At 46.3% G+C, this 25,734-nt stretch overlaps 1 protein-coding gene across 2 annotated transcripts in view; it reads right to left on the bottom strand.

The window, feature by feature from the left end:
* Positions 1-25,734, bottom strand: part of srcin1a (SRC kinase signaling inhibitor 1a) — a 411,921-nt gene that overhangs the window by 287,937 nt on the left and 98,250 nt on the right. For both annotated transcript variants that reach the window (XM_080213892.1, XM_080213891.1), the window contains exon 3: positions 9,392-9,675. In XM_080213892.1, the coding sequence (XP_080070018.1) occupies positions 9,392-9,675 (284 nt within the window). The remainder of the gene's footprint in view (positions 1-9,391; positions 9,676-25,734) is intronic.

The following is a 25,734-nucleotide window of genomic DNA, read 5'->3' as shown; positions in this document are numbered from 1 at the left end:
GATGCTCATTAGCAGCACCCAGTAGGGAGGCGCTGCTCATGAGCATCGTAAGTCAGGGGTGGCACGGTAGCACAGTGGTTAGCACTGCTGCTTCACAGCTCCAGGGACCTGGGTTCGATTCCCAGCTCGGGTCACTGTCTGTGTGGAGTTTGCACATTCTCCTCATGTCTGCGTGGGTTTCCTCCGGGTGCTCCGGTTTCCTCCCACAGTCCAAAGATGTGCGGTTCAGGTAGATTAGCGGTGCTAAAAAAAACTGCCCCTTAGTGTCCTAAGGTTAGAGGGATTAGCGGGTAAAATATGTAGGGATATGGGGGTAGGGCCTGGGTGGGATTGTGGTCAGTCCAGACTCGATGGGCCGAAGGGCCTCTTTCTGCACTGTAGGGTTCTAGATATTCTATGATTCTATTCTATGAATAGTGATGGGATTGGAAATGCTGTTTTAGCTCTGAAGCCACATTCAGTGGATGTTGGGATTCCCGCCAGTGGTACATCCAGGCCCCGTGGAACCCCAACATGTTCAATGGTCCATATTGTGAGTTGATTGGTTCATGCTGGTCTCTAGTCACATTGCATTCCTAATGATGACTAAGTAAAGTCAATCGTGCATTTTGCATCTTTCCTCCCACTCACTGGCCACTGACTGACCAGTGTTGCAGGGCCCTCCCTCTCCCTATCCTCCCCTTCCCCAACTGAAAATCCATATGGAGAAGAATTCCAGCCACAGCACCTTCCAAAGAGGAGCATTCTGACCCTCTGACAGCCTCCCACCCCTGAGCAACATATACGCTTTGCAAGCCCTCTCCCAGTGTGTATTATGTTGTTCTCTGCTCACTCACTCACTCACCTCTCTCTTGGATCACATTTTTAATCACACTATTCTCTCTCTCTCTCCCCAGTCCCTAACCCTCCTGTATTCCCTCAGTATTCCCCAGTTACCCTCTGCATCGAATTTCTCTCCTGGTAACAGCCTGCCTCTAACCCTGGAACAGGGGGCAATCTCTGAGCCTGTTTAGTTAGATTGTGGCTGATTTAGATCAATTCTCTACCTAGTCACTTTGGTTCTGTAACCTCAAAATAAAATAAAATGCATTTATATTATTTTTTTACATTTTCAATAGACCGCAACAGCTTTTGACTCATCAGATTTTGAAGTTTTCACTATCCCTTTGTATGAAGAAGTGCTTTCTGACATCACCCCAAAAAGTAAGAAGTCTCACAACACCAGGTTAAAATCCAACAGGTTTATTTGGAATCACGAGCTTTCAGAATACAGCTCCTTCATCAGGTGAGTGAGTTGACTGAGCTGAGGAAGAAGCAGTGCTCCGAAAGCTCGTGATTCCAAATAAACCTGTTGGACTTTAACCTGGTGTTGTGAGATTTCTTACTGTGCTTACCCCAGTCCAAAGCCGGCATCTCCACACCATGATCACCCCTTACAGTCTAGTTCTAGGGATGCAAGTGGCCATTGAGTTATTCAACATGGTGGATCTGTGCTTGAGCTCCATTTTCCTGCCATTCTTCCATATCCTTTGATAGCCCAACCTTATACAAACCTCCTGTAAAGTTCTAACTGTGTTAGGGGTTGTGGGTTTTACAAAAAATGAAAAAGATGTGTGTTGCACAAGTAGATTCAACCTCACAACAACAGATTTATTGAGGAGCAGTCGCCTGTATGGAACACAAAATGAAACTAAAAAGGAGCCAGTGAAACACCCCAATGACATCACCATCAAATCATGTGACCATCTCTATAGCAATCATGCAACCACCTAAATATATAACATCCTTTCTCACCTCAGTCATGTTCAAATTGGCCAAACATTCACAGTTATTATCGTAGAAAGTTCCAGATTTCCACTATCCTTTGTGCCAAAAAATGCTTTCTAATTTCATAGAAACATAGAAGATAGGAAGAGGCCATTTGGCCCTTCGAACCTGCTACACCATTCATCACAATCATGGCTGATCATCCAACTCAATAGCCTAATCCTGCTTTCTCCCCATAGTCTTTGATCTCATTCGCCCCGAGTGCTGTACCAGCCACCTCTTGAATAAGTTCTACAGGCGCACCACTCTTTGGGTGAAGAAATGTCTCCTCACCACAAACAGATCACTCCCCCCTCCCAATCCCCAATCTCCGAACTCAAAAGTCACATTTAAACAATCGGTCTTATAATTTAGCCTCTGAGACCCTCCATTAACCTGGTCAGCCTTAATAATGTTCTAGGATTTGACTTCGTGCAGAACCATTGGAGAGTGATTAGTACAAATATGTTTCCTGTGAAAATATGTCACAACAGTAGATAAAGTGGGAAGATTTTTCAAGTCTTCAAACCCTCTTCCTACACAGTTTGACTCTTGGTGGTATGCTGCTGGTACAACAACTACCTACACTTCATCTAAACAAACACCACAATGAGATAAAGAACAAAGAAGAAAGAAAATTACAGCACAGATACAGGCCATTCAGCCCTCCAAGCCTGAACTGACCATGCTGCCCGTCTGGACCAGAACCCCCTACCCTTCCAGGGACCGTATCCCTCTATTCCCATCCCATTCGTGTATTTGTCAAGTCGCTCCTTAAAGTGGCTATTGTTATATAGATAAATGGGCTGTGTGAACTCGATACACAATGTTAGAGTCATAGAAGTTTACAGCACGTCCATGCCCAACTTGTCCATGCCCCCCTTTCTTTCCTAACCCCTAAGCTAATCCCAACTACCCGCACTTGGCCCATATCCCTCTATATCCATCTCACCCATGTAACTATCTAAATGCTTTTTAAAAGATAAAATTGTACCCGCCTCTACTACTGCCTCTGGCAGCCTGTTCCAGACATTCACCGTCCTCTATGTGAAAAAATTGCACCTCTGGACACTCTTGTATCTCTCCGCTCTCACCTTAAACCTATGCCCTCGAGTTTTAGACTTCCCTACCTTTGGGAAAAGATATTGTCTACCTTGTCTATGCCCCTCATTATTTTATAGACCTCTATAAGGTCACCCCTCAGCCTCCTACGCTCTCGAGGAAAAAGTCCCAGTCTATTCAGCCTCTCCTTATAACTCAATCCATCAAGTCCTATTAGCATCCTAGTAAATCTTTTCTGCACTCTTTCTGGTTCAATAATATCCTTTCTATAATTGGGTGACCAGAGTTGCACACAGTATTCTGAGTGTGGCCTTACCAATGTCTTGTACAACTTTAACAAGACGTCCCAACTCCTGTATTCAATGTTCTGACCGATGAAACCAAGCATGCCGAATGCCTTCTTCACCACTCTGTCCATCTGTGACTGCACTTTCAAGGAGCTATGAACATGTACCCCTAGATCTCTTTATTCTGCAACTCTCCCAAATCCATTATCATTAACTAAGTAAGTCCTGTCTTGGTTCAATTACCAAAATGCATCACCTCGCATTTGTCTAAATTAAATTCCATCTGCCCACCGGCCCAATTGATCAAGATCCCGCTGCAATTGGAGATAACTTTATTCACTGTCCACTATGCCACCAATCTTGGTGTCATCTGCAAACTCACTAACCATGTCCCCTATATTCTATGTTGTGTTCAAGTAGATCTTGCCCATACTCTAGACTCTGTTTTTGTTCTGTTGCCTGAGGAGAGTGTATACGGGAGCATTGCTGCTGGATCAACAATCAGACCACATTTCTGTGCCCATCACAAGTTTTATTAAAACAAAACCACTTTGGGGAGAATCTCAAACTTCAATCTCAAGCCAGTGAGTCCACACCTTAATGGGCTGATTTTTCTGGCCCTTCCCACCAGGGGGTCTCACGGCCCTGCCGCTAGTGACCACAATCCCCCCTCCCCACTGTGGTGGGGTCCCTGGCAGAGTGGCATCAGTGGGACAGGAAGATCCTTCACTGCTGGCAAGCACACCACGGGGTTTGGGGGGGAAGTACATGGAGCTTGGGGGAGGGGGGACACTGCAGGGTTTAGGGGGACACTGCAGGGTTTAGGGGGACACTGCAGGGTTTAGGGGGACACTGCAGGGTTTAGGGGGACACTGCAGGGTTTAGGGGGACACCGCAGGGTTTGGGGGAGGGAGGGAGGGTACTGCACAGTTTGAGGGGACACTGGGGGGACACCATGGGATTTAGGGGGGACACCGCAGGATTTGGGGGGACACCGCGAGGGGGAAGGCGACATTGCAGAGTTTGGGGGGGGGACATCGCAGAGTTTGGGGGAGGGTGGACATCGCTGAGTTTGGGGGGGGGGTCACTGCAGGTTTTGGGGGAGGGGGAACACCACAGGGTTGTGTGGGGAGAATCCCACCCATTGAGGGTTGGTTTTGGAGAGGAACACATTGCAAGATTTGCAGTTTTTCCTGACTGAAAGAGTTAAAATGGTTCAGTTACGATGACATTCGACACCAGCTAGACTCGCGTTCTCTCGATTATAAAAGATTAAGAGATGGTTGAATCGAGATGTTTAGGATGATTTAAAAACTTGATAGGATAGATAGAGACCAATTCCTCTTGTATGGAAAGCCCAAGAGACATCGGCCAGGATTTTACAGCACCGCCATGGACTGTCTCCCCTCAGCCCCCTCACCCCCAATAGATGGGGTGGGCTGTTTACTTTGACAGCCCTGTAATACCCCACCAGGCAGGAGGGCTGTAACATCCTGGCCATAGGCTGAGAATTAAAAACTGGATGTTTCTGACGTGATCATAGTGCAGAAGGAGGCCAATCGGCCCATCAAGCCTGAACTTATTCCCGTAACTCTATGTATTCACCTTGCTAATTTCCCTGACGTTCAGGGACAATTTAGCACGGCCAATCAACCTAACCCAAATATGGTGGGAGGAAACCCACACAGACACGGGGAGAATGTGCAAACTCTACACAGACAGTGACCCGAGGCCAGAATCGAAGCCAGGTCCCCGGTGCTGTGAGGCAGCAGTGCTAACCACTGTGCCATCCCGTTATCCATTAAATACAATCTCTGCTGGATTGACATTTATTCTGCTATCTATGTGCAGTTTAATGTTCTATCTGGATACTATTAAAAATCACCAGCTGGGCACAGGCTAACATTTCCTAAATCTTGATTTTTTTAGTCACATTTCGATGTCGACAATTTCCAATCTGATGCCATCAGCAATTTCAGGTCAGCTTGTGGGGGTCAAAGCAAGTTGCTGCGGGTGCTGGAATCTGAAACCAAAACAGAAAATGCTGGAAAATCTCAGCGGGTCTGACAGCACCTGAGGAGAGAGAATAGAGCCAACGTTTCGAGTCTGGAAGACTGTTCGTCAGAGCTGCTTTCCACAAATCCTGGCAACCCTGTTGAGATTTTCCAGCATTTTCTGTTTTTGAGCTAATGGGGAATTTCATGGCAAGTTTTCCCTTCACTCTCCCAACAATGGTGCCTGTCTGGGGCAAGTGCAGGAGTTTGGGCTGTAAGTGACATCATCAAAGATTTCCTCTGATTACTCCGAGCAAAATTGCCAATCTGTTCTGCGGAAGGATTCCCATTGTGCTCATATAGTCGTGGACCCTCTCCCAACCCAACCTCACCGTCCCAAGTGTCTGAAGCTACTTACTACTCCTTATTAAACCTGTGGTCTCCTATCATTTCCTTCTCTGGGTTAAGGAAATACTGATTTAATTGATTATTGATTTAATTCTATTGTCGTCGGGGACAGGCACAGTGCACAGACAATCATTAAGAGAATTGGACAAACGTGTGATGGGAAACTATTTAAAAGACTATGGTGAAAGAAACATGCCAAACAGCCAGAACAGGCACAATGGACTGAATGGCCTCCTTCGGTGCTATATTATTCTATAATAAAAAGAGTGCTGGATTACAGAATCTTTCTCGGGCGGCACAGTGGTTAGCACTGCTGCCTCACAGTGCCAGGGACCCCGGTTCAATTCCGGCCTCGGGTCACTATCTGTGTGGAGTTTACACATTCTCCCCATGTCTGTGTGGGTTTCCCCCCCCCCAGTGCTCTGGTTTCCTTCCACAGTCCAAAGATGTGCAGGTTAGCTGGATTGACAATGGCAAATTGCCCCTTAGTGTCAGGGGGATTAGCAGGGTAAAAAGTTTTTTGAAGAAAAGTTTATTTATTCATCACAAATAAGGCTTACATTAACACTGCAATGAAGTTACTGTGAAATTCCCCTAGTCGCCACAGTCCAGCACCATGCACCTAACCAGCACGTCTTTCAGAATGTGGGAGGAAACTGGAGCATCCGGAGGAAACCCACGCAGACACAGGGAGAACGTGCAAACTCCACATAGACAGTGATCCAAGCCGGGAATCGAACCCGGGTCCCTGGCGCTGTGAGGCAGCAGCGCTAACCACTGTGCCACCGTGCTGCCCATATTTGTATGAGTAAATATTTGGGTTTGTGGGGAAGCGGCCGGAATGGAATTGTGATGGGTGGGGATTGATGGGCCGAATGGCCTCCTTCTGAACTGTAGGGGTTCTATGATTCTTCAGTTTAACTGAGGATCTTCAGCACACACACTTTTCGCCTCTCCTCCCCCACTTTTCCTGTCTTGCTGAATAGCCAGCAGTGAGGGCTGCTTCTGTATTCACACTGGCAAATTATTGACCTTAACCCTCAGTGAGAGCACGTCATCACAAAATGTTGACAGCCACGCTGTCCCAGTGGAAACTCTGCTGCTGTCTGCTCACTCAATACGTCACCGGCTGGGCAGAAATATCCCTCTCCAACCCCCAGGGTTCCAGGAAGCAACCTGTGCTACACAGATGACAGGTGAAGGTAGGTGAGGTCTCACCTTTATTCTTGGCCTCAGCTACACAGGCATTTCTCACAGGGAAATGTGCGACAGTTGATGCTCTGAATCACATCCTTGACACTGACAACAAAAGGAGCTGGAACTTTATCAACAGAGTGAAAGGGATTGCCAATATTTTGACGTCATGTGAGCCCTAAGATGGGTTGAGGCTGTCTCCTCAGCTGTTTCATGCCATTTGTTTCAACAGTTGTGCCAAGTAACACCTGTGGAAGCTCGTCTGCCTGTCTCCATTGGTCGCTTCTGAGTCGGGAGGTTGTCAGTTGACTTCAGGATCTTATTTAAAATATCTAGTCCCAAATTCCTAATGTAATACCGAGGGAGTGCTGCACTGTTGGAACTGCAGTCTTTTAGATGTTAAACCAAGGCCCTGGTCTTCCCTATTAGCTAGATAGAAAAGATCCAATTGAGTTTTTTTTCAAAAGTGATCTGGGCTATATTTATCCCTCAATCTATAGGCTATTTAAGAAGTTTCACAACACCAGGTTAAAGTCCGACAGATTTATTTAGAATCACAAGCTTTCGGAGCACTGCTCCTTCATCTGGAGAGTGGCCACTCACCTGAGGAAGGAGCGCCACTCGAGATTCCAAATAAACCTGTTGGACTTTAATCTTCACTGTTGACCATTGCATCTCCGCCCCAGTTCTCATATCTTCAGTGTCATAAAGACTGCAACATAACATCGCCTTTTCCAAGTCCTCTCAGCTCAGCTCATCTGCTCAAACCCCTCGTCCAAATATTTGTCATCTCAATATACTGCTCACCAGCCTCACAGTCACATCCAGAACTCTGCAGCCCAACTCCCAGCCTGCACCGAGTCCCATTTACCCACCAGTCATGACCAACATTGGCTTCCAGACACCCCACCCCTCACATTTTAAATTTTCACCCTCATATTTAAGTTCCCTCAATACCTTGCCTGTTTTTGTCTCTATAACGTCTCCCAAACTGGCAAACTGCGAAGACACTCCCTTCCTCCAACTCTGACTTCTCTGAATCTGTCTACATTTCCCACGGTCTCGGAAAAGCAGCCGGCATAATTAAGGACTCGGACGTTCTCTCTTCCACCTTCTTCCTTCGGGAAGAAGATACATAAGTCTGAGGTCACGTACCAACCGACTCAAGAACAGCTTCTTCTCTGCTGCCATCAGACTTTTGAATGGACCTACCTTGCGTTGAGTTGATCTTTCTCGACACCCTAAGCTATAACTGTAACATTACATTCTGCACTCTCCCATTTCCTTCTCTATGAACAGTATGCTTTGTCTGTATGGCACGCAAGAAACAATACTTTTCACTGTACGTTAATACGTGTGACAATAATAAATCAAATCAAATCAAATCAAATGGTGCATCAACCCTCTATCTTCCCTCACTATTAGCAGCCACCTCTTCAATCACAATCTGGATCTGGCTCCCATTGCCCCTCCTTTCTGTAGAATGAACTTGCTTGACTAGGCTTTTGGGTGTTGCCATTGGCAATACTGGCGGCATCCTTCTTTCTACATTAGATATGATGTGGAGATGCCGGTATTGGACTGGGGTGGGCACAGTAAAAAGTGAGTGGGGATGAAGGAGGAGCGCTCCGAAAGCTCGTGATCCTCAATAAATCTGTTGCACTTTAAGCTGGCGTTGTGAGACTTCTTACTGTAAAAATACGAGGTCACCCATTTAAAATGGAGATATGGCATGGTGGCACAGTGGGTAGCACTGCTGCCTCAGGGACCCGTGTCCGATTCCAGCCTTGGGTCACTGTGAGTTTGGAGCTTGCACATTCTCCCCGTGTCTGCGTGGATTTCCTTCGGGTCCTCCGGTTTCGTGAAGGGGAGGGTAAATACGTGGGGTTGTGGGGATAGGATCTGGGTGGAATTGTTGTCAATGCAGACTCGATGGGCCAAACGGCCTCCTTCTGCACTGTAGATTCTATCAATGAATTTCAAAACAAACCCACACAGACACGGGGAGAACGCACAGAGTCCACACAGACAGTGACCCAAACTGGGGATTGAACCCAGGTCCCTGGCGCTGTGAGGCAGCAGTGCTAACCACTGTGCTACTGTGCTGCCCTCTGATTCAAAAAATGTTCTTTAAATGCAAGGTTTCATTGGACGGTTGAGGATTTTTATTTGAGGAAAGGGATGTTAGTATACCCTGTGTCAGCAATAGGCATTCCCAGGCCACTTACGACAGGGATTAAATACTCTGGTAACAGTGACCCGACAATATATCTGAATGGATATCCTCAATGAGAGCATCCATTATTCCCCCGGATTTACTACACAGTCTAATGAGGGAGGATTTCGAACCCAGCTATTAGCATTTCTGTGTTATGTAGTCATGGCCACAATGAACTGGTTCACTCTAAACTAAACTCGTTTCAGAGAGAGAAGGGTTTATCCCATTAATCTGCGTTAAATATAAATTCCAGCATTAATTTCTGATGCTAATTAATCTCCATTTTTGAAGCTGTTCTTAAATGCAACAGGATGTCTTTGAAGTTACAAGATTCATTTATTAAAGTAGCTTTACAAGTGTTCCTGGTCTCTATTCAATGTGAGGCATTCTCCTGGTACAATAGGAAGTAAATATTCTTGTACCTGTTCTCGAAGCCGCTCTTGCTGCCCTCGGATGGCTGTGGCGTGGTGAGGGTACTTGTGTTTCAGGTGATCAAGAAAGGCTTCCCTCTTCCTTTCCATGTCTGACTTCTGCATGCCAGTCAGGGCCTCCAGGCTCTGGGCGGCGATCACCGTGTGCCGCCTCTCGGAGGTGTGAACCAGGCCCACGTTGGAAAAGCGTCGGGTTCCATTTCCCAGGGTCCGATACTCCCTGGGGTATTCGGCATCATCTGCAGAGATCATGTGCGAGCTGGATTTGTCTGAATCTAAAGGAGAATAAAGAGGGCATGCGTTAACAACCTTCACATTGTCTGGGAGCTGCTTAGACCTCAACTAAAGCACCACGTCTGCTTCGGGGCACCAGACCAGACGGAGGGTCTCAGACCTCAGAAAGGGTTCAGAGGAATTTATCAGAAAGACACCAGGAATGAGGGACTGCGGAGAGATGTGAGAAACTGGGATTATTCTCCCCGGATTGGAGAAGATTAAGGGGGGATTTAGAGAATTATGAAGGGTTTTGATAGGGGAGAGAGGCAGGAACTGCATTCACTAGCAGGAGATGTTCTGAAATCATGGACTTAAATAAAATGATGTGGAGATGCCGGTGTTAGATTGGGGTAAGCATAGTAAGAAGTCTCATAACACCAGGTTAAAGTCCAACAGGTTTATTTGGCAGCACTAGCTTTCGGAATCTTAAGCTCCTTCATCAGGTGAGTGAGGACTTGTGATCATAAACAGGGCATACAAAGATACAAACTCAATTTACAAGATAAATTTACGTCAAGGGCATCCTCAAACCCATTGTACAAAGAATCCCCAGCTTCTGTCGTGACAGTACGGACTTCCTACAGAAACTCAGCACACATGGAGCAGTTGAACCAGGAGCACTCCTCGTCACATTGGATATCTCGGCACTCCACACCAGCATTCCCCACAATGATGGTATTGCTGCAATTGCCTCAGTGTGATACAATTGGCAGTTTGACAACTGCCAATCTCCAGATGCAATTCTACAACTCATCCACTCCATCCTGGACCACATGTCTTCATCTTCAACAACCAATTCTTCATCCAGAGACACAGAATAGTCATGGGCACCAAATTCGCACCTCAATATGCCAACACCTTTATGCACAGTTCGAGTAAGACTTCTTCACTGCACAGGACCTTCAACTGATGCTATACACTAGATACATCGCTGACGTTTTCTTCCTTTGGCCTTATGGTGAACAATCACTGAAACAACTATATGATGATATCAACAAGTTCCATCCCACCATCAGACTCACCATGGACTACTCTCCAGACTCAGTTGCATTCTTGGACACACGGATCTCCATCAAGGATGGTCACCTCAGCACCTCACTGTACCGCAAGCCCATGGATAACCTCACGATGCTCCACTTCTCCAGCTTCCACCCTAAACACGTTAAAGAGGCCACCCCCTACAGACAAGCCCTTCGTATACACAGGAACTGCTCAGATGAGGTGGATCGCAACAAACACCTACAGTCACTGAAAGACGCCTTCATAAGAACAGGATATGGCGCTCGACTCATCGATCAACAGTTCTGATGCACCACAGCGAAAAACCACACCGACCTCCTCAGAAGACAAACACGGGACACGATGGACAGAGTACGCTTCGTCATCCAGTATTTCGCTGGAGCGGAGAAGCTACGACGTCTTCTCTGGAGTCTTCAACATATCATCGATGAAGACGAACATCTCGCCAAGGCCATCCCCAAACCCCCACTTCTTGCGTTCAAACAACCACGCAACCTCAAACAGACCATTGTTCGCAGCAAACTACCCAGTCTTCAGGAGAACAGTGACCACGACACCACACAACCCTGTCACAGCAACCTCTGCAAGATGTGCTGGACCATCAACACGGATGCCATCATCTCACATGAGAACACCATCCACCATGGTACATACACTGATATGTTGTCTACCTGATAGGCTGCAGGAGAGGATGTCCTAAAGCATGGTACATTGGGGAGACCAGGCAGACATACGACAACAAATGAATGAACATCGCTCGGCAATCACCAGGCAGGAGCGTTCTCTTCCTGTTGGGGAATATAGGCATTCAGCCTCTGATCTTCAGGTAAGCGTACCCCAAGGTGGCCTTCATGACACACGACAACGCAGAATCACTGAGCAGAAACTGATAGCCAAGTTCCGCACACATAAGGACAGCCTCAACCGAGATCTTGAGTTTATGTCAATCTGTAACCCCCATGATTTGCCTGGGGTTGCAAAATCTCACTAATTGTCCTGGCTGGAGACAATACACATCTCTTTAACCTGTCCTTAATGCTCTCTCCACTCACATTGTCTGTACCTTTAAAACTTGATTACCTGTAAAGACTCACATTCCAACCATTAACTTGTAAATTGAGTTTGTGTCTTTATATGCCCTGTTTATGAACACAAGTCCTCACTCACCTGATGTGAGACTCTGAAAGCTAGTGCTGCCAAATAAACCTGTTGGACTTTAACCTGATGTAGTGAGACTTCTTAGTGTGTTTAAGTAAAATGCCAGGGGAGGAGATTAATTATTTTTTTACACAACAAACAATATAAAACAAGGGTTACAATTCTTAGGCAGTGCAGTGCAGAGGGATCTGGGTGTACAGGTGCATAGGTCATTTAAAGAGGTGGGACAGGTGGAGCGAGCAGTTCCTAAAAGCATACAGCATCCTAGGCTTTATTAATCGGGGCATTGAGTACAAGAACAAGTGGGTTATGCTGAACTTTTACAAGACACTAGTTAGACCACAGTTGGAGTATTGTGTACAGTTCTGGGTGCCACACTACAGGGAGGATGTAAACCTATTGGACAGAGCACAGAAGAGATTTACAGGAATGGTTCCAGGGATGAGAAGCTTCAGTTATGCGAATGGATTGGAGAGGTTGCGACTGTTCTCCTTGGAGAGAAGAAAACTAAGAGGAGGTTTGATTGTGATGTTCAAAATCATGAGGAGGTTGGACAGAGTAGAGAGGGAAAAACTGTTCCCTCTTGGAAAAGGATCAAGAACGAGAGGGCACAGATTTAAAGTGATTTGCAAAAGAAGCAAATATAATATAAGAGAAACCTTTTTCACTCAGTGATTGGCTGGGGTTTGGAAAACACTGCCTGGGACTGTGGTGCAGGAAGGTTCAATCCAGACATTCAAGAAGGCATGAGATGATTACATGAATAGAAACAATGTGCAGGAGTACGGGGAACAGGCAGGGGAATGGCACTAAATCATGTTATTCGTTTAGGGAGCCAGTGCAGACACAATGGACTGAATGGCCTCATGATATATCTGTGATCCTGCAAACGGGTTGTTGTGATCTGGAATGTATTGTCTGAAAGGGTGGATAGAAGCAGATTAAATAGTAATTTTTGAAAGGGAATTGAACAAATACCTAAAAAGGAAACATTTGCAGGAAAAGAACGAGACAATGGAATTAATTGGATAGCTCTATCACAGAACTGCCACAGGCACGATAGACTGAATGGCCTCTTTCTGTAATCTACGATTCTATTAGAGCAGCGGCCACACTTCAAAAGTGCCTAATTTGCTGTCAAACATTTTTGAGACACCCTTCAGAGTGTTGGGGTGAATGAGTAGGCATCCAGCTTCCGCCTGAGGTCTGCTCACTCTTCCATCTATCGGGGCTTTGATTTGAAGTTCATTAGGTCAGTCTAGTTTGACAAATTAATTAGTTAATGGGCTGACTGACGGATCACAGGCAAGTCCCTGCCCTCACAGAGTATGTTCAGATTGTGAAAGAAAATCTCTGGTCTGAGGCAGAAAACCAAGAGAACTTTGTCCAAGCAAAATATCCTTTACTTCTGAGGAAGAAGGAGAAGCTTCTTCAGGTTGATGGTTTTAACCTCTCTCCTCTAGAAGTTCTGCCTCCTGGTAAATAGCACAGACAATCCTTTGATCCCAGTTCCAGCATCAGCTTGGAACATCTTACCATCCTCATTATCCAAAATTCATTTCTTGCTGATATTTTGCCTCAAGCTAAATCATATTTCCGCCTTTTATATCTAATTGTGGATGCAAATTGCTGACTAAATATAAATCCTCTTGCGGATAGATGCACTCACAGGCCTCACCTAACACCATTTACTGGCACACGTCTCTCTCTTCCCCGCACCAGATCCACTCTGAGTCTAATATTAAACCGACCACAGACTCGCCCAGCTCTGCTGCTCTATAATCCTCCCTCCCTGTTCTATTAGTGGTTAGAACTGAGCGATTCCGACAATTTCCCAGAAGTAAAGGATCTGTTGGTGAATTGGATACATTCACAATCTCGGTGGGAAATCAGACCATGTTTTTAAATTCATGTCGATTGTGAGGCTGAGGTAAGTCTTCCTTTGACAGAGCTGGTGTGTGTGTGTGTGTGTGTGTGTGTGTGTGTGTGTGTGTGTGTGTGTGTGTGTGTGTGTGTGTGTGTGTGTGTGTGTGTGTGTGTGTGTGTGTGTGTGTACGTCTATTCATTAGGGCCGGAGAAGGTAAAAACAGCCAGGAAGACTGAAAATGAACGTCAACAAAGACCCAAGAACAGTATACAGCACAGGAACAGGCCCTTCAAACCCATGCCGATTGTGATGCCTGCTAAAATTAAAACCGTATGTACTGACGGAATCCGTACCCTTCCATCCCCATCCTTAAGTGCCACTATTGTACCTGTTTCCTGCTCCCACTGCCTCCCTGGACAGCGCGCTCCAGATATTCACCACCCTCTGTGTAAAACCTGTGTGGTCTGAGAGGAGATTAAGATGGAAACACTCAGGACACAACAAAGGGATCCACCTGAATGTTACCCTCTCCTCACGTAGGCTAACAGCAAATTACTGCGGATGCTGGAATCCGAAACCAAAAGGGAAAATGCTGGAAAATCTCAGCAGGTCTGGGCAGCATCTGGAAGGAGAGAGAAGAGCTGGCGTTTCGAGTCCAGATGAGCCTTTGTCAAAGTTAGGCTCTCACCGGTTGATGGCTTTGCTAACCCAGGTCCATTTTAAATGGAATAAGAACAGAAAAGGCCAGGTCAGGCAGCATCCACGGAGAATGAAACAGAATTTCAGACATGACGAGCAAGGTTTTGACGACCGATCATCGACTGGAAATCTTAACTCTTTCCTCACTCGCTGTGCAGTTCCAGGATTTTATGCTTTGACTTCAGGTTTACAGTTTCTGCGGTATTTTGCTTTCCCATTTCCAGCCCATAATTTCTTCCAGTCCACACGTCAGAACAGGTGAAGGCGTTCCATTACACACAAACCCAAACTGTGATTTGTCCAAGTTGGATAGTCACACAAGTCCCTCAGGTATTTTTTTTTGAAGCACTCACAAGTAGGCTTACATTAACGCTGCAACAGAGTTACTGTGAAAATCCCCTAGTCGCCACACTCCAGCACCTGTTCGGGTACACCGAGGGAGAATTTAGCACGGCCAATGCACCTTTTCAGACTGTGGGAAGAAACACACTCAGACATGGGGAGAATGTGCCACACAGACAGTGACCCAAGCCGGAATTGAACCCAGGTCCCTGGCATTGTGAGGCAGCAGTGCTAACCACTGTACCACCATGCCACCCACGAGGCACAGTTTCCTTAGTCCAGTTATGCATTTATTTTGACAATCGTAGCAGGGTTTGGTCGGTGCAGGCTTGGAGGGCCAAAGGGCCTGTTCCTGTGCTGTAATTTTCTTTGTTCTTGGATTTCACAGAATGGTGCACACTCTCAGGAGATTTCTCTCTCCATAGCAGAACGGTTTGATATTAAAATACCAGAAGTTGAGGCTGGGATTAAGAATTACGGATTCTGATAGAGCAAAGGCAGAGAGCAGCCGGAGAAAGCTGACACAGCAGACAGACCTTACTGTGGTCAAGTTGAAGATAAGAGAATTGATTTATGTTAAATAGGGGAAGAGAAATCCATTATTCACACATGTCCAAGGTCTGTACAATAATTTACATTTCTGCATCACCTTCACGTAGAGAGTAAGTGCTGAGACTTTCACTGCAGGACTGAGTTCACTCAGTCCAGGAACAGTCAAGGAGCCTCTTGAAATAAGGCCAGGAAGATTGGAGGGGGTGGGGGGGTGGGAGGTGGGGGGCAGGGGAGAAGTGGGGGGGCTACTATTATGTATGCCTCTGTGGACTAAAAGATATAAAGAATCACAAGGTAGGCTTGAATACTTCAATGCTGGGAGCTGATCCAGCGCGGTAACACAATGGTTAGCGCTGCTGCCTCAGTGCACCAGGGACCTGGCTCTGATTCCTGGTTCGGGTCACTATCTGCGCGGAGTCTGCACATTCTCCCTGTCTCTGGGTGGGTTTCCTCCGGGTGCTCCAGTTTCCTCCCACAGTCCAAATGATGTGCTGGTTAGGTACATTGGCCATGCTAAATACTCCCGAACGGGTGCCGGACTGTGGCGATTCAGGGATTTTCACAGTAACTTCATTGCAGTGTTAATGTAAGCGGACTTGTGACTAATAAATAAACTTTAAACTGTTTATTGAAGCTGTGCATTCATTCACAGTCAGGTCTAAGACTGCCCAACAGATTCCCACCCTGGGCAGAGTCAATAGCTTAGGGTCACCTGATGCATACGCTTTCAGGGGCAGTCTGCAACTGAAACCCCTGATATGTTATATATATACACACACACATCACAGGGACCAGTGATAGAGGGATGCTGGGAAGGACTTTCAAAGGGGCAATGGTGGTTGAAAGAATGAGTGGAGGAGAAAGGAGTGGAGAATAGGTACACTGGTGTCAGCCCATTGCAGAGTTGGTGGGAGCAGGACGATGGAGACATTTCCCACTCCGTTCCTTTATTCCCCCCTCATACAATGCCAGATTCTTCCTGTAGGTGTCAGCACATGGCCCCTTCCTCCGCCCATCTCACCCTCTCAGGCTCCTGCAATTGGCCACCCAACAAGTCCATCCCTGACTTCTCCCACCAATAGGACATCCTCATGACCTGATTGGATGATCCTTGACCGAGTGTCTGATGCTGTTATAAGCAAAACTATTCAGAGACAATTTACAGAAGCGTGACCTTTTAATGAACCTTTCTTTCCTGGGTCCTTCTCGAGGTTCACATTTCAATTCTGGAGACCTGAGTGACCCTCGAGGGTTAGTAACCTGGGAATGGACATCCCGAGGTAGCAGCTGGTAACCGGTGTGTGTTTTAGAATTGGATTTGAATTAAATTCATTGAATTGAAACAATTTTCTTTTGATTTGTGTTTTAATTGAGCTGCTGCACTGTAAGCTGCTGATTCCATTGGGAACTCAGTAGCCTTTCCAGTAGCCTGTATGGTCCATCTCCAGGACAAAGCAGCCCACTCAATCAGCTCGCCAATCACTGTCTTTAATACTCACCACCAACGCACAGTGGCAGCAGTGTGTGCACCATCCACAAGACGCACTGCAGCAACTGGCCAAGTCTCATTCAACTGCAACATCCAGACACATGACCTTTACCAACTAGGGCAAGGCCAGCAGACACATGGGAACACCACTGCCTGCAACTTCCTCTCATACACCATCCTGACTTTAAAATACCTCGCCGTTCCTTCATTGTCACTGGATCAAAACTCTGGGATTCCCTTCCCAATAGCGCTGTGGGTGTGGGCACATACTGCAGGGGTTTGAGAAGGGGCAGCACGGTAGCACAGTGGGTTAGCACTGCTGCCTCACAGTGCCAGGAACTCAGATTCGGTTCCAGCCTCGAGTGACTATCTGTGTGGAGTCTGCACGTTCTCTCCACGTCTGCATGGGTTTCCTCCAGCCGTTCCGATTTCCTCCCATGGTCCAAATACATGCGGGTTACATTGATTGGCCATGCTAAATTGCCCCTTAGTATAACGGGGGATCTGGATGCTCTGCCCAAGACCACAAGAAGCTACAAAAGGTCATTAACGTAGCCCAGTCCATCACACAAACCCGCCTCCCATCCATTGACTCTTCCTGCTGTGCTGGCAAAGCTGCCAGCATAAATAAGGACTCCACGCACCCCGGACATTCTCTCTTCCACCGACAAAAGATACAAAAGTCTGAGGTCACATACCAACCAACTCTAGAACAGCTTCTTCCCTGCTGCTGTCAGGCTTTTGAATGGACCTACCTCGCATTAAGTTGATCTTTCTCTACACCCTAGCTGTGGCAGCAACATTACACTCTGCACTCTCTCCTTTCCTTCTCTATGAATGGTATGTTGTGTCTGTAGAGTGCGCGAGAAACAATTCTTTTCACTGTATACTAATACATGTGACAATAATAAATTAAATCAAAATCAAATGGTAAATACGTGTGGTTATGGGGATAGGGCCTGGGCGGGATTGTTGTTGGTGCAGACTCGATGGGCCAAATGGCCTCCTTCTGCACTGTAAGGTTCTATAAGACGGTTTGATACCACCTTCCCAAAAGCCATTAGCGATGGGCAGTAAATGCTGTAATTTCAGCGATTCCCACAATCTGTGAACGGATGAGTAAAATGATCAGCTCCATCTACTGGATACAAATACACTTACAGAATGCAGCATTAAATCAAACATACATATATATAATATAGACATACATATAATAATTGCCAGTATTTACAGCACAGAAATGTGTTATTTGGCACAACTGCTCCAGTTTGTTCTGTACCAGTCTCCTCCCACTGTTCTGATGTTAATCCAATCAGCATTACCATCCTTTTCCCTATCATTATGTTTAACCAGTTTCTCTTTTGAATGCCCCTCTGTTATTTGTCTGAACCATTCTCTGTGGCAAACAGTTGCCATTCTCATAACTCTTTGGGTGAAGACGTCTCTCTTGAATTCCTGTTTGATTTATTTTTGTGACTATCTTATATTGCTGGTCCAGCTTTGCGATGTCTATCCTATCAAACGCTTTATCCGAATGTTGCTGCTGTTCACACCAGTGGGATTTTCCCATCGTGCTGCAGTTGGCAGAGATTTGGCTGGGCACCCAATTCTCTGACTTTGCTGCTGCAGTGGGAGAGTGGTGTGAATGCCCAGAACCAGATTAAACCCCTCGGTCATTTTAAAGACCCTCAGGTCACCAACATTCTTTTCTCGAGAGTGAAGAGATCATGTTTACTCAGTCCTTCTTGATAACACACTGAGGGAAGGTGTGATGACTAATGAGGTTGGTTTGCTAGCGTATGAACTGCCTGATGAGTCCTAACTGATGGTTAAATCAGAGACCCTCACGCTCCCTATTTAAAGCAGGTCTGTCAGACCCCCAGCCTGCATTCAGCAGGGAGCAACTGGGCTGCTGCCTGTATACAGATGTATGGTGTAAATAAAGTAACTTGGTGACGGGACTTTCGCCTCCGTGGAGTTTTATAGACGGCAAGCACAAACAAGACAAGAAAATACACAATAAACTACTTGATACTGAGATATCTGAGATGCATGTTTATAGATCCCTAAAAGTAGATAGAAAATGGATTCAAGAAAGCTTGTAGGACACCTTCCCTTACAGGTGAAGCCAAACATATCAGAACAGAGAGTTTGTGCTAGAACTGTATAAAACACTAGTTAGACTGAAATGGGTTACAACTCTCACCCCAAACATAGATCTTAGACCAGGAACACCAGTAGTAATTTAAAAATAGACAGTAAGAGCTTCATCAATCAGAGCATTAGGTATAGGAGTTGGGACATTATGTCACAGTTGTATAAGTCATTGGTGAGGCCACACTTGGTGTGTCGTGCACTGTTTTGGTCACCCTGTTATAGGAAAGACATTGATAAACTGGAAAGAGTGCAGAGAAGATTTATGAGGATGTTGCCACATAACCAGCACGTCCTTCAGAATGTAGAAGCAAACCAGAGCACCCAAAGGAAATCTACGCAGACATGGGGAGAATGTGCAGACTCCCTCAGACAGTGACCCAAGAATTGAACCCGGGTCCCTGGTGCTGTGAGGCAGCAGTGCTAACCCACTGTGCCGTCCCTGATGGTTTTATTATACTTGCTGTGAGCTTTTATATGGTCATAATGTACTTAAATGTCCCTTTAATCTTTCCTGTTTATCTCCAATTGTTCTTTTAATAGAGCAATATATTTTTTAAAGACTGTTTTCTAATTTTGCTGAGGTAAAAGTTAATTATCTCTCCTGAATCGATAAGGGGAGACAATACCATCACAAAAGCTTCGAAAGTTGCTTTGAAAATGACTTTAGAGATTTTTCTTATCTCTCCTTAGTGTGAAGAAAGTTTGAAAGGTCCTGGTGTTACTTTGTGTGCGGCATAGACAATATCTGTCTGACATCTGTTGAAACCAAAGTTCAAAGTAATTCTGCCTATCTGTATGGTCTATGGATTCTGATTAAAAATGATTATATATGAGTATGTTTATTTTCCTTCATGGGATGTGGACATCACTGGCTGGGCATTTAGAACCCATCCCCAAGAACATTTAAGAGCTTTGGGTCTGGAGTCACATGTAGTAGGCCAGACCAGGTAAGGATGGCAGATTTCCTTCCCTAGAGAACATCAGCAAACCAGGTGGGTTTTTACGACAATCAACAATGGTTTCATGGTCATTATCAGACTTTTAATTCCAACTTTGAATTAAAATTTAAATTCCAAATGAAGGTCTTAGGAGGAAAGGCTGAGGGGCTTGAGGCTGTTTTCATCAGAGAGAAGAAGGTAACTTAATAGAAGCATATAAGATGATGAGGATTAGATAGGGTGGACAGTGAGAGCCTTTTTCCTTGGATGGAGATGGCTAGCACGAGGGGACAAAGCTTTAAATTGAGGGGTGATAGATATAGGACAGATGTCGGAGGTAGGTTCTTTACTGAGAGAGTAGTAAAGGTGTGGAATGCCCTTCCTGCAACAACAGTGGACTCACCAACATTAAGGGCACTTAAATGGTCATTGTATAAACATAGGAATGATATTGAAATAGTGTAGGTTAGATGGGCTTTAGATTGGTTTCACAGGTCGGCGCAACATCGGGGGCCAAAGGGCCTGTACTGCGTTGTAATGTTCCATGTTTTATGTTCTATAACTTTTTATTGATTTCAAATTGATTCACCCAGGAAATGCATCCAACTGGATTTACCAATCCTAGATGCCTGAGAGCAAGTAAACAAGACTATATTTGCCACGTGTAGAATGGTTCAGAAGTGGAGATGGACAACATCAGCGGCATTCACTCATGAACAACCAGAGATTAAAAGATTCTTGAGGAAATAAGGATTACATTCTTTACAAGTCACTGATTAGGGTCTAAGGTGGAATATTCTGTCCAACTCTGGGGATCAAATGGCAAATGTCAAAGGCTTTAGAAGGGGTGCAGAAGAGGTTTACCAGGTTGATCCTTGGAATGAGTGACTTCAGTTATACAAAGCCATCCTGATTTGGAAATATATCGCTATTCCTTCACTGTCGCTGGGTCAAAATCCTGGAACTCCCTCCCGAACAGTGCTGTGGGTGTACCGACACCACAGCGGTTCAAAAAGCAGCTCACCATCTCCTTCTCAAGGTCAATTAAGGATGGGCAATAAATGCTGGTCTAGCCAGTGACACCCACATCCTGTGCACAAGTACATTAGAACAAAAAGAGTGGCGAAGAAGGAATTTTTATCTGTAAAGCAGGGAGACCTGTTAGTAATATTCAAAATTGTGTGGGGTTTGGATGGAACAAGGGGAGAAAAACCTTTTCCTCAGGCACATGAATCTACGACCTACTTCAGAGGGCTATGGGGAAAAGATTGGGCTCGGAACAAAATTGACAGAGTCAGCAAGGATTGGGGTGAATGGTGGCACAGCGGTTAGCACTGCTGCCTCACAGCTCCAGGGACTTGGGTTCGATATCAGTCTTGGGTCACTGTCTGTGTGGAGTTTGCACATTCCCCCCACGTCTGTGTGGGTTTCCTCCGGGTGCTCTGGCTTCCTCCCACGCTCCAAAGATGTGTGGGTTAGGTTGATTGGCCATGCTGAATTGACCCTAGTGTTCGGGGGATTAGGCGGTGGGGTTTTGGGAATAAGGCCAAGGTGGGATTGTGGTCGGTACAGACTCAATGGGCTGAATGGCCTCCTTCTGTGCTGTAAGATTCTATTTTTGGAAGGAAAGGGAAAGCGGTTTCTGGTTGGCTGCGATAAGGGGCAGAGTGAGAATTTGTGTGATTGACAGCATCGCCACTATAGCACTGGGTCTCTCTCTCTCTGGAAAAGTTGTTTTCCAGTACATTGCTATAAAATTCAGTTTGATTTTAAATTCCCTTAACAGTCGCATCGAATCATTTTTCTTTTGCTTCTCCTGTTCACTGTTAATACTTCTCAATATTGCAAACAAGCTACTTTGGCAATGAACCTATAACATTATTGAGACAGGAGAAACTGGACATTGCCTGGAACAAACTTAATTCTTAATAATTCAGGCTCGCTAAATGTGGCTGGGTCCATTCTTAAGGGTTTGATCTCATGATGCCCAGGCTCACACCATCCTACCTAGTCAAAGGGCGGCACGGTGGCATAGTGGTTAGCACTGCTGCTTTACAGCGCCAGGGACCTGGGTTCGATTCCTGGCTTGGATCACTGTCTGTGCGGCACCTGCACATTCTCCCCGTGTCTGTGTGGGTTTCCTCCGAGTGCTCCAGTTTCCTCCCACAATCCAAAGATGTGCAGCATAGGTGGATTGGCCATGCTAAATTGCCCCTTAGTGTGAGGGGGACTAGCTGGGGTAAATACTCGGGGTTGTGGGGATATGGTCTGGGTGGGATTGTGGCCAGTGCAGACTCGATGGGCCGAATGGCCTCCTTCTGCACTGTAGGATTCTATGATTCTATAGACAGCACTTTTCCTCGAATCCAATACAACAAATAAAGTGGTCAAAGGAAAATGAACGAAAGGAGGAGTATTTAATGCCTTGTATGACTTTTTTCCCCAGCTTTCAATCAGTGTCCCGGAGATTTAACACCAATTGCTGGAGTTTGGGAAAATTGAGCAGCGTTGGCAACCCGATGGCACCTTGATGGCTCGGGATGGTGACTTGAGGGGATTAAACCCCACATCCGAGTGAGTGGGTCAGATGCTGACCCGATACTGGGGAACAACCTCACTTAGACACCATCAGAGATCTACAGACAAAAATAATGGGAGTTGCCAGGTACTGGCAAAGACACTTGTAATATCGGGCACGGCTGCATCGCTGCGTGGGCTGCACTGGCACCTGGTAAATAATTAAAGGGAAAGCAAAGGGTGGGGGAGGAGTGGTGAGGTCAACGGGGGGAGGGCAGAGGGGAAGGTGGCGATCGGGGGAGGGAATGGATGTGGAAGTGGATTGAATTGATGGATTATTGCCATGTGTACTGGGATACAGGCAAAGTATAACGTTCATGGAGTACATAGGGGAGGAAAGGAGAATATAGCGTTACAGTTACCAATATGGTGAAGAGAAAGACCAGATTAATATGTGTTAGGTCCATTCAAAAGGCTGATGGCAGCAGGTAAGGAGCTGCTCTTGAATTGTTGGTATGTGTTTTCAGGCTTGTGTCTTTTTTCCAATGGAAGAAGGTGGAAGAGAGAATGTCCAGGGGTGTGTGGGATCCTTGATTATCCTGGCTGCTTTCCTGAAGCAGCGAGAAATGTAGATAGCGTCAATGGATGGGAGGCTGGTCTGAGTGATGGACTGGGCTACGTTCACAACACTTTGTGGTTTCTTGCAGTCTTGGGCAGAGCAGGAGCCATCCCAAGCTGTGATACAACCAGAAAGAATGGTTGCATCTGTAAAAGTTGGTGAGAGTTGTAGCGGACATGCCAAATTTCCTTAACCTGCGAGAAGATAGAGGCATTGGAGGGGCTTTCTTAACTATAGTGTCAGCGTGGGGGACCAAGGCAGGTTGTTGGTGATCTGGACACTGAGAAACTTGATGTGGTGACGGGGGGGGTTGGGAGAGCAGTGGTTAGAACATAAGAACATAAGAACATAAGAAATAGGAGCAGGAGTAGGCCATCTGGCCCTTCGAGCCTGCCCCGCCATTCAATAAGATCATGGCTGATCTGTCGTGGCTCAGTTCCACTTTCCCGCCCTCTCCCCATAACCCTTAATCCCCTCTCTTATCAAAAACCCATCAACCCGCTTCTTAAAAATATTTAGCGAGGCAGCCTCCACCACTTCAACGGGCAGAGAATTCCAGAGATTCACCACCCTTTGAGTGAAGAAGTTCCTCCTCAACTCCGTTCTAAACCGCCCCCCCTTTATCTTGAGGCTGTGCCCCCTAGTCCTACTGTCTTTTTTGAGCGGGAAGAGTCTCTCCACCTCTATCCTATCCATCCCATTCATCATCTTATACGTCTCAATGAGATCTCCCCTCATTCTTCTAAACTCTAACGAGTACAAGCCTAGTTTATTCAGCCTCTCCTCATAGCTCAACCCCCTCAACTCCGGTATCAGCCTAGTAAACCTCCTCTGCACTCCCTCCAAGGCCAAAATATCCTTGCGCAGGTGCGGCGCCCAAAACTGCACACAGTACTCCAGCTGCGGCCTCACCAATGCCCTATACAGCTGCAGCAAGACCTCCCTACTTTTATATTCAATCCCCCTCGCTGTGAAGGCCAGCATCCCATTAGCCTTCCTGACCACCTGCTGCACCTGCAGGCTGGGTTTTTGCGACTCCTGCACAAGGACCCCGAGGTCCCTCTGCACCGTCGCCTGCTGCAGTTTTTCGCCACGTAAGTAATAGTCCTTCCTACCATTCTTCCTACCAAAGTGGACCACCTCACACTTGCCAACATTAAATTCCATTTGCCATTTCCTGGCCCATTCACCCAGCCTATCTAGATCCTTCTGCAGACTCTCCACACCCTCCGCACAATTTGCCTTTCCCCCAATCTTGGTGTCATCAGCAAATTTCAACACCCTACACTCGGTTCCCTCCTCCAGATCATCTATATAAATGGTAAATAGCTGAGGCCCCAGCACCGACCCCTGGGGCACCCCACTAGTCACCAACCGCCAATCCGAATAGCACCCATTGACCCCCACTCTCTGCCTCCTATTTGACAACCAATCCTCTATCCACGCTAACACCCTACCCCCAACTCCATGTCCTCTGACCTTCTGCAGTAACCTCTTGTGAGGTACCTTATCAAACGCCTTCTGAAAATCCAGAAAGACCACATCCACCGGCTCTCCTCTATCCACCGCCCTAGACACATCCTCATAGAACTCCAGTAAATTTGTCAGACACGACTTCCCTTTAATGAAACCGTGCTGTGTCTGCTCTATCAAGCAATTCCCTTCAAGATGCCTCGCAATTTCCTCCTTAATGACTGATTCTAACATTTTACCTACCACAGACGTTAAACTAACCGGCCTATAATTCCCCGCCTTTTGCCTGGCACCCTTCTTAAACAACGGCGTAACATTAGCCGTTTTCCAATCTTCCGGCACTTCCCCGGAATCCAGCGACGTCTGGAAAATAACCAACAAGGCATCCACTATAACTTCCGCCATTTCTTTCAGAACCCTCGGATGCATTCCATCCGGTCCTGGGGACTTGTCCACAATGACCCCCTCCAGTCTGTCATGCACCACCTCTCTAGTAACAGTAATGTCATTAAGACCCTCCAGTCCTACCACCTTTCCATCGCTAACACCCGGCAAATTATTCACGTCCTCCTCCGTAAAGACAGAAACAAAAAAGTTATTCAAGACCTTAGCCATATCCCCATCCCCTACCACTAGGTCCCCTTTCTCATCCTCTAAGGGACCAACGTTCACCCTAGCCAGCCTCTTCCTTTTCATATATTTATAAAAACTCTTGCTATCCTTTTTTATATTAAGCGCTAGCCGCAGTGTTTTCAATGTAGAATTGGGAAGAAGCACTTTCCGCAGCTTCATATTCAGACGCATTTTTTAATAAATTTACCTTTTTGCATCACTGATCCCTTCAAGAGCTACTCAGTCCGTGGCTATGGGTTGGCCTGGTGCCACAGTGTGGCTCAAAGCTGTGACCCTCCCATTCCCTGGCAAGAATTTGGCTGAGTTGGACACCCAAGAACTCAGCTTTGGAATTGCAGCCTTCATCAAATGCAGGGCCAGTGACCAGGGCTCCCTGTTCAGAGGAATATATTTACAGGGATGGATGAGGTCCAAACGACAGGCACCTGATGGTTCATCAGGCACTGCACTCATTGATTGTCGCACAGAATTCTGCACCTTTCAGAGCCACTGTGTTCATCACTTTGCATTCGCGAACCTTCACCCTGAAGAACCACCTGGAGAAAAACATGCTCTTTTAAGCTGCGATTGACAGCTCTTTGGCGATCCCACACT

Source organism: Carcharhinus amblyrhynchos, chromosome 27 (genome assembly GCF_965287045.1).
Source record: "Carcharhinus amblyrhynchos chromosome 27, sCarAmb.v2.hapA, whole genome shotgun sequence".
In the NCBI taxonomy this organism is placed as follows: Eukaryota; Metazoa; Chordata; class Chondrichthyes; order Carcharhiniformes; family Carcharhinidae; genus Carcharhinus; species Carcharhinus amblyrhynchos.
The sequence above is the reverse complement of the archived record's forward strand: the minus strand, read 5'-3'. Positions and strand labels throughout refer to the sequence as shown.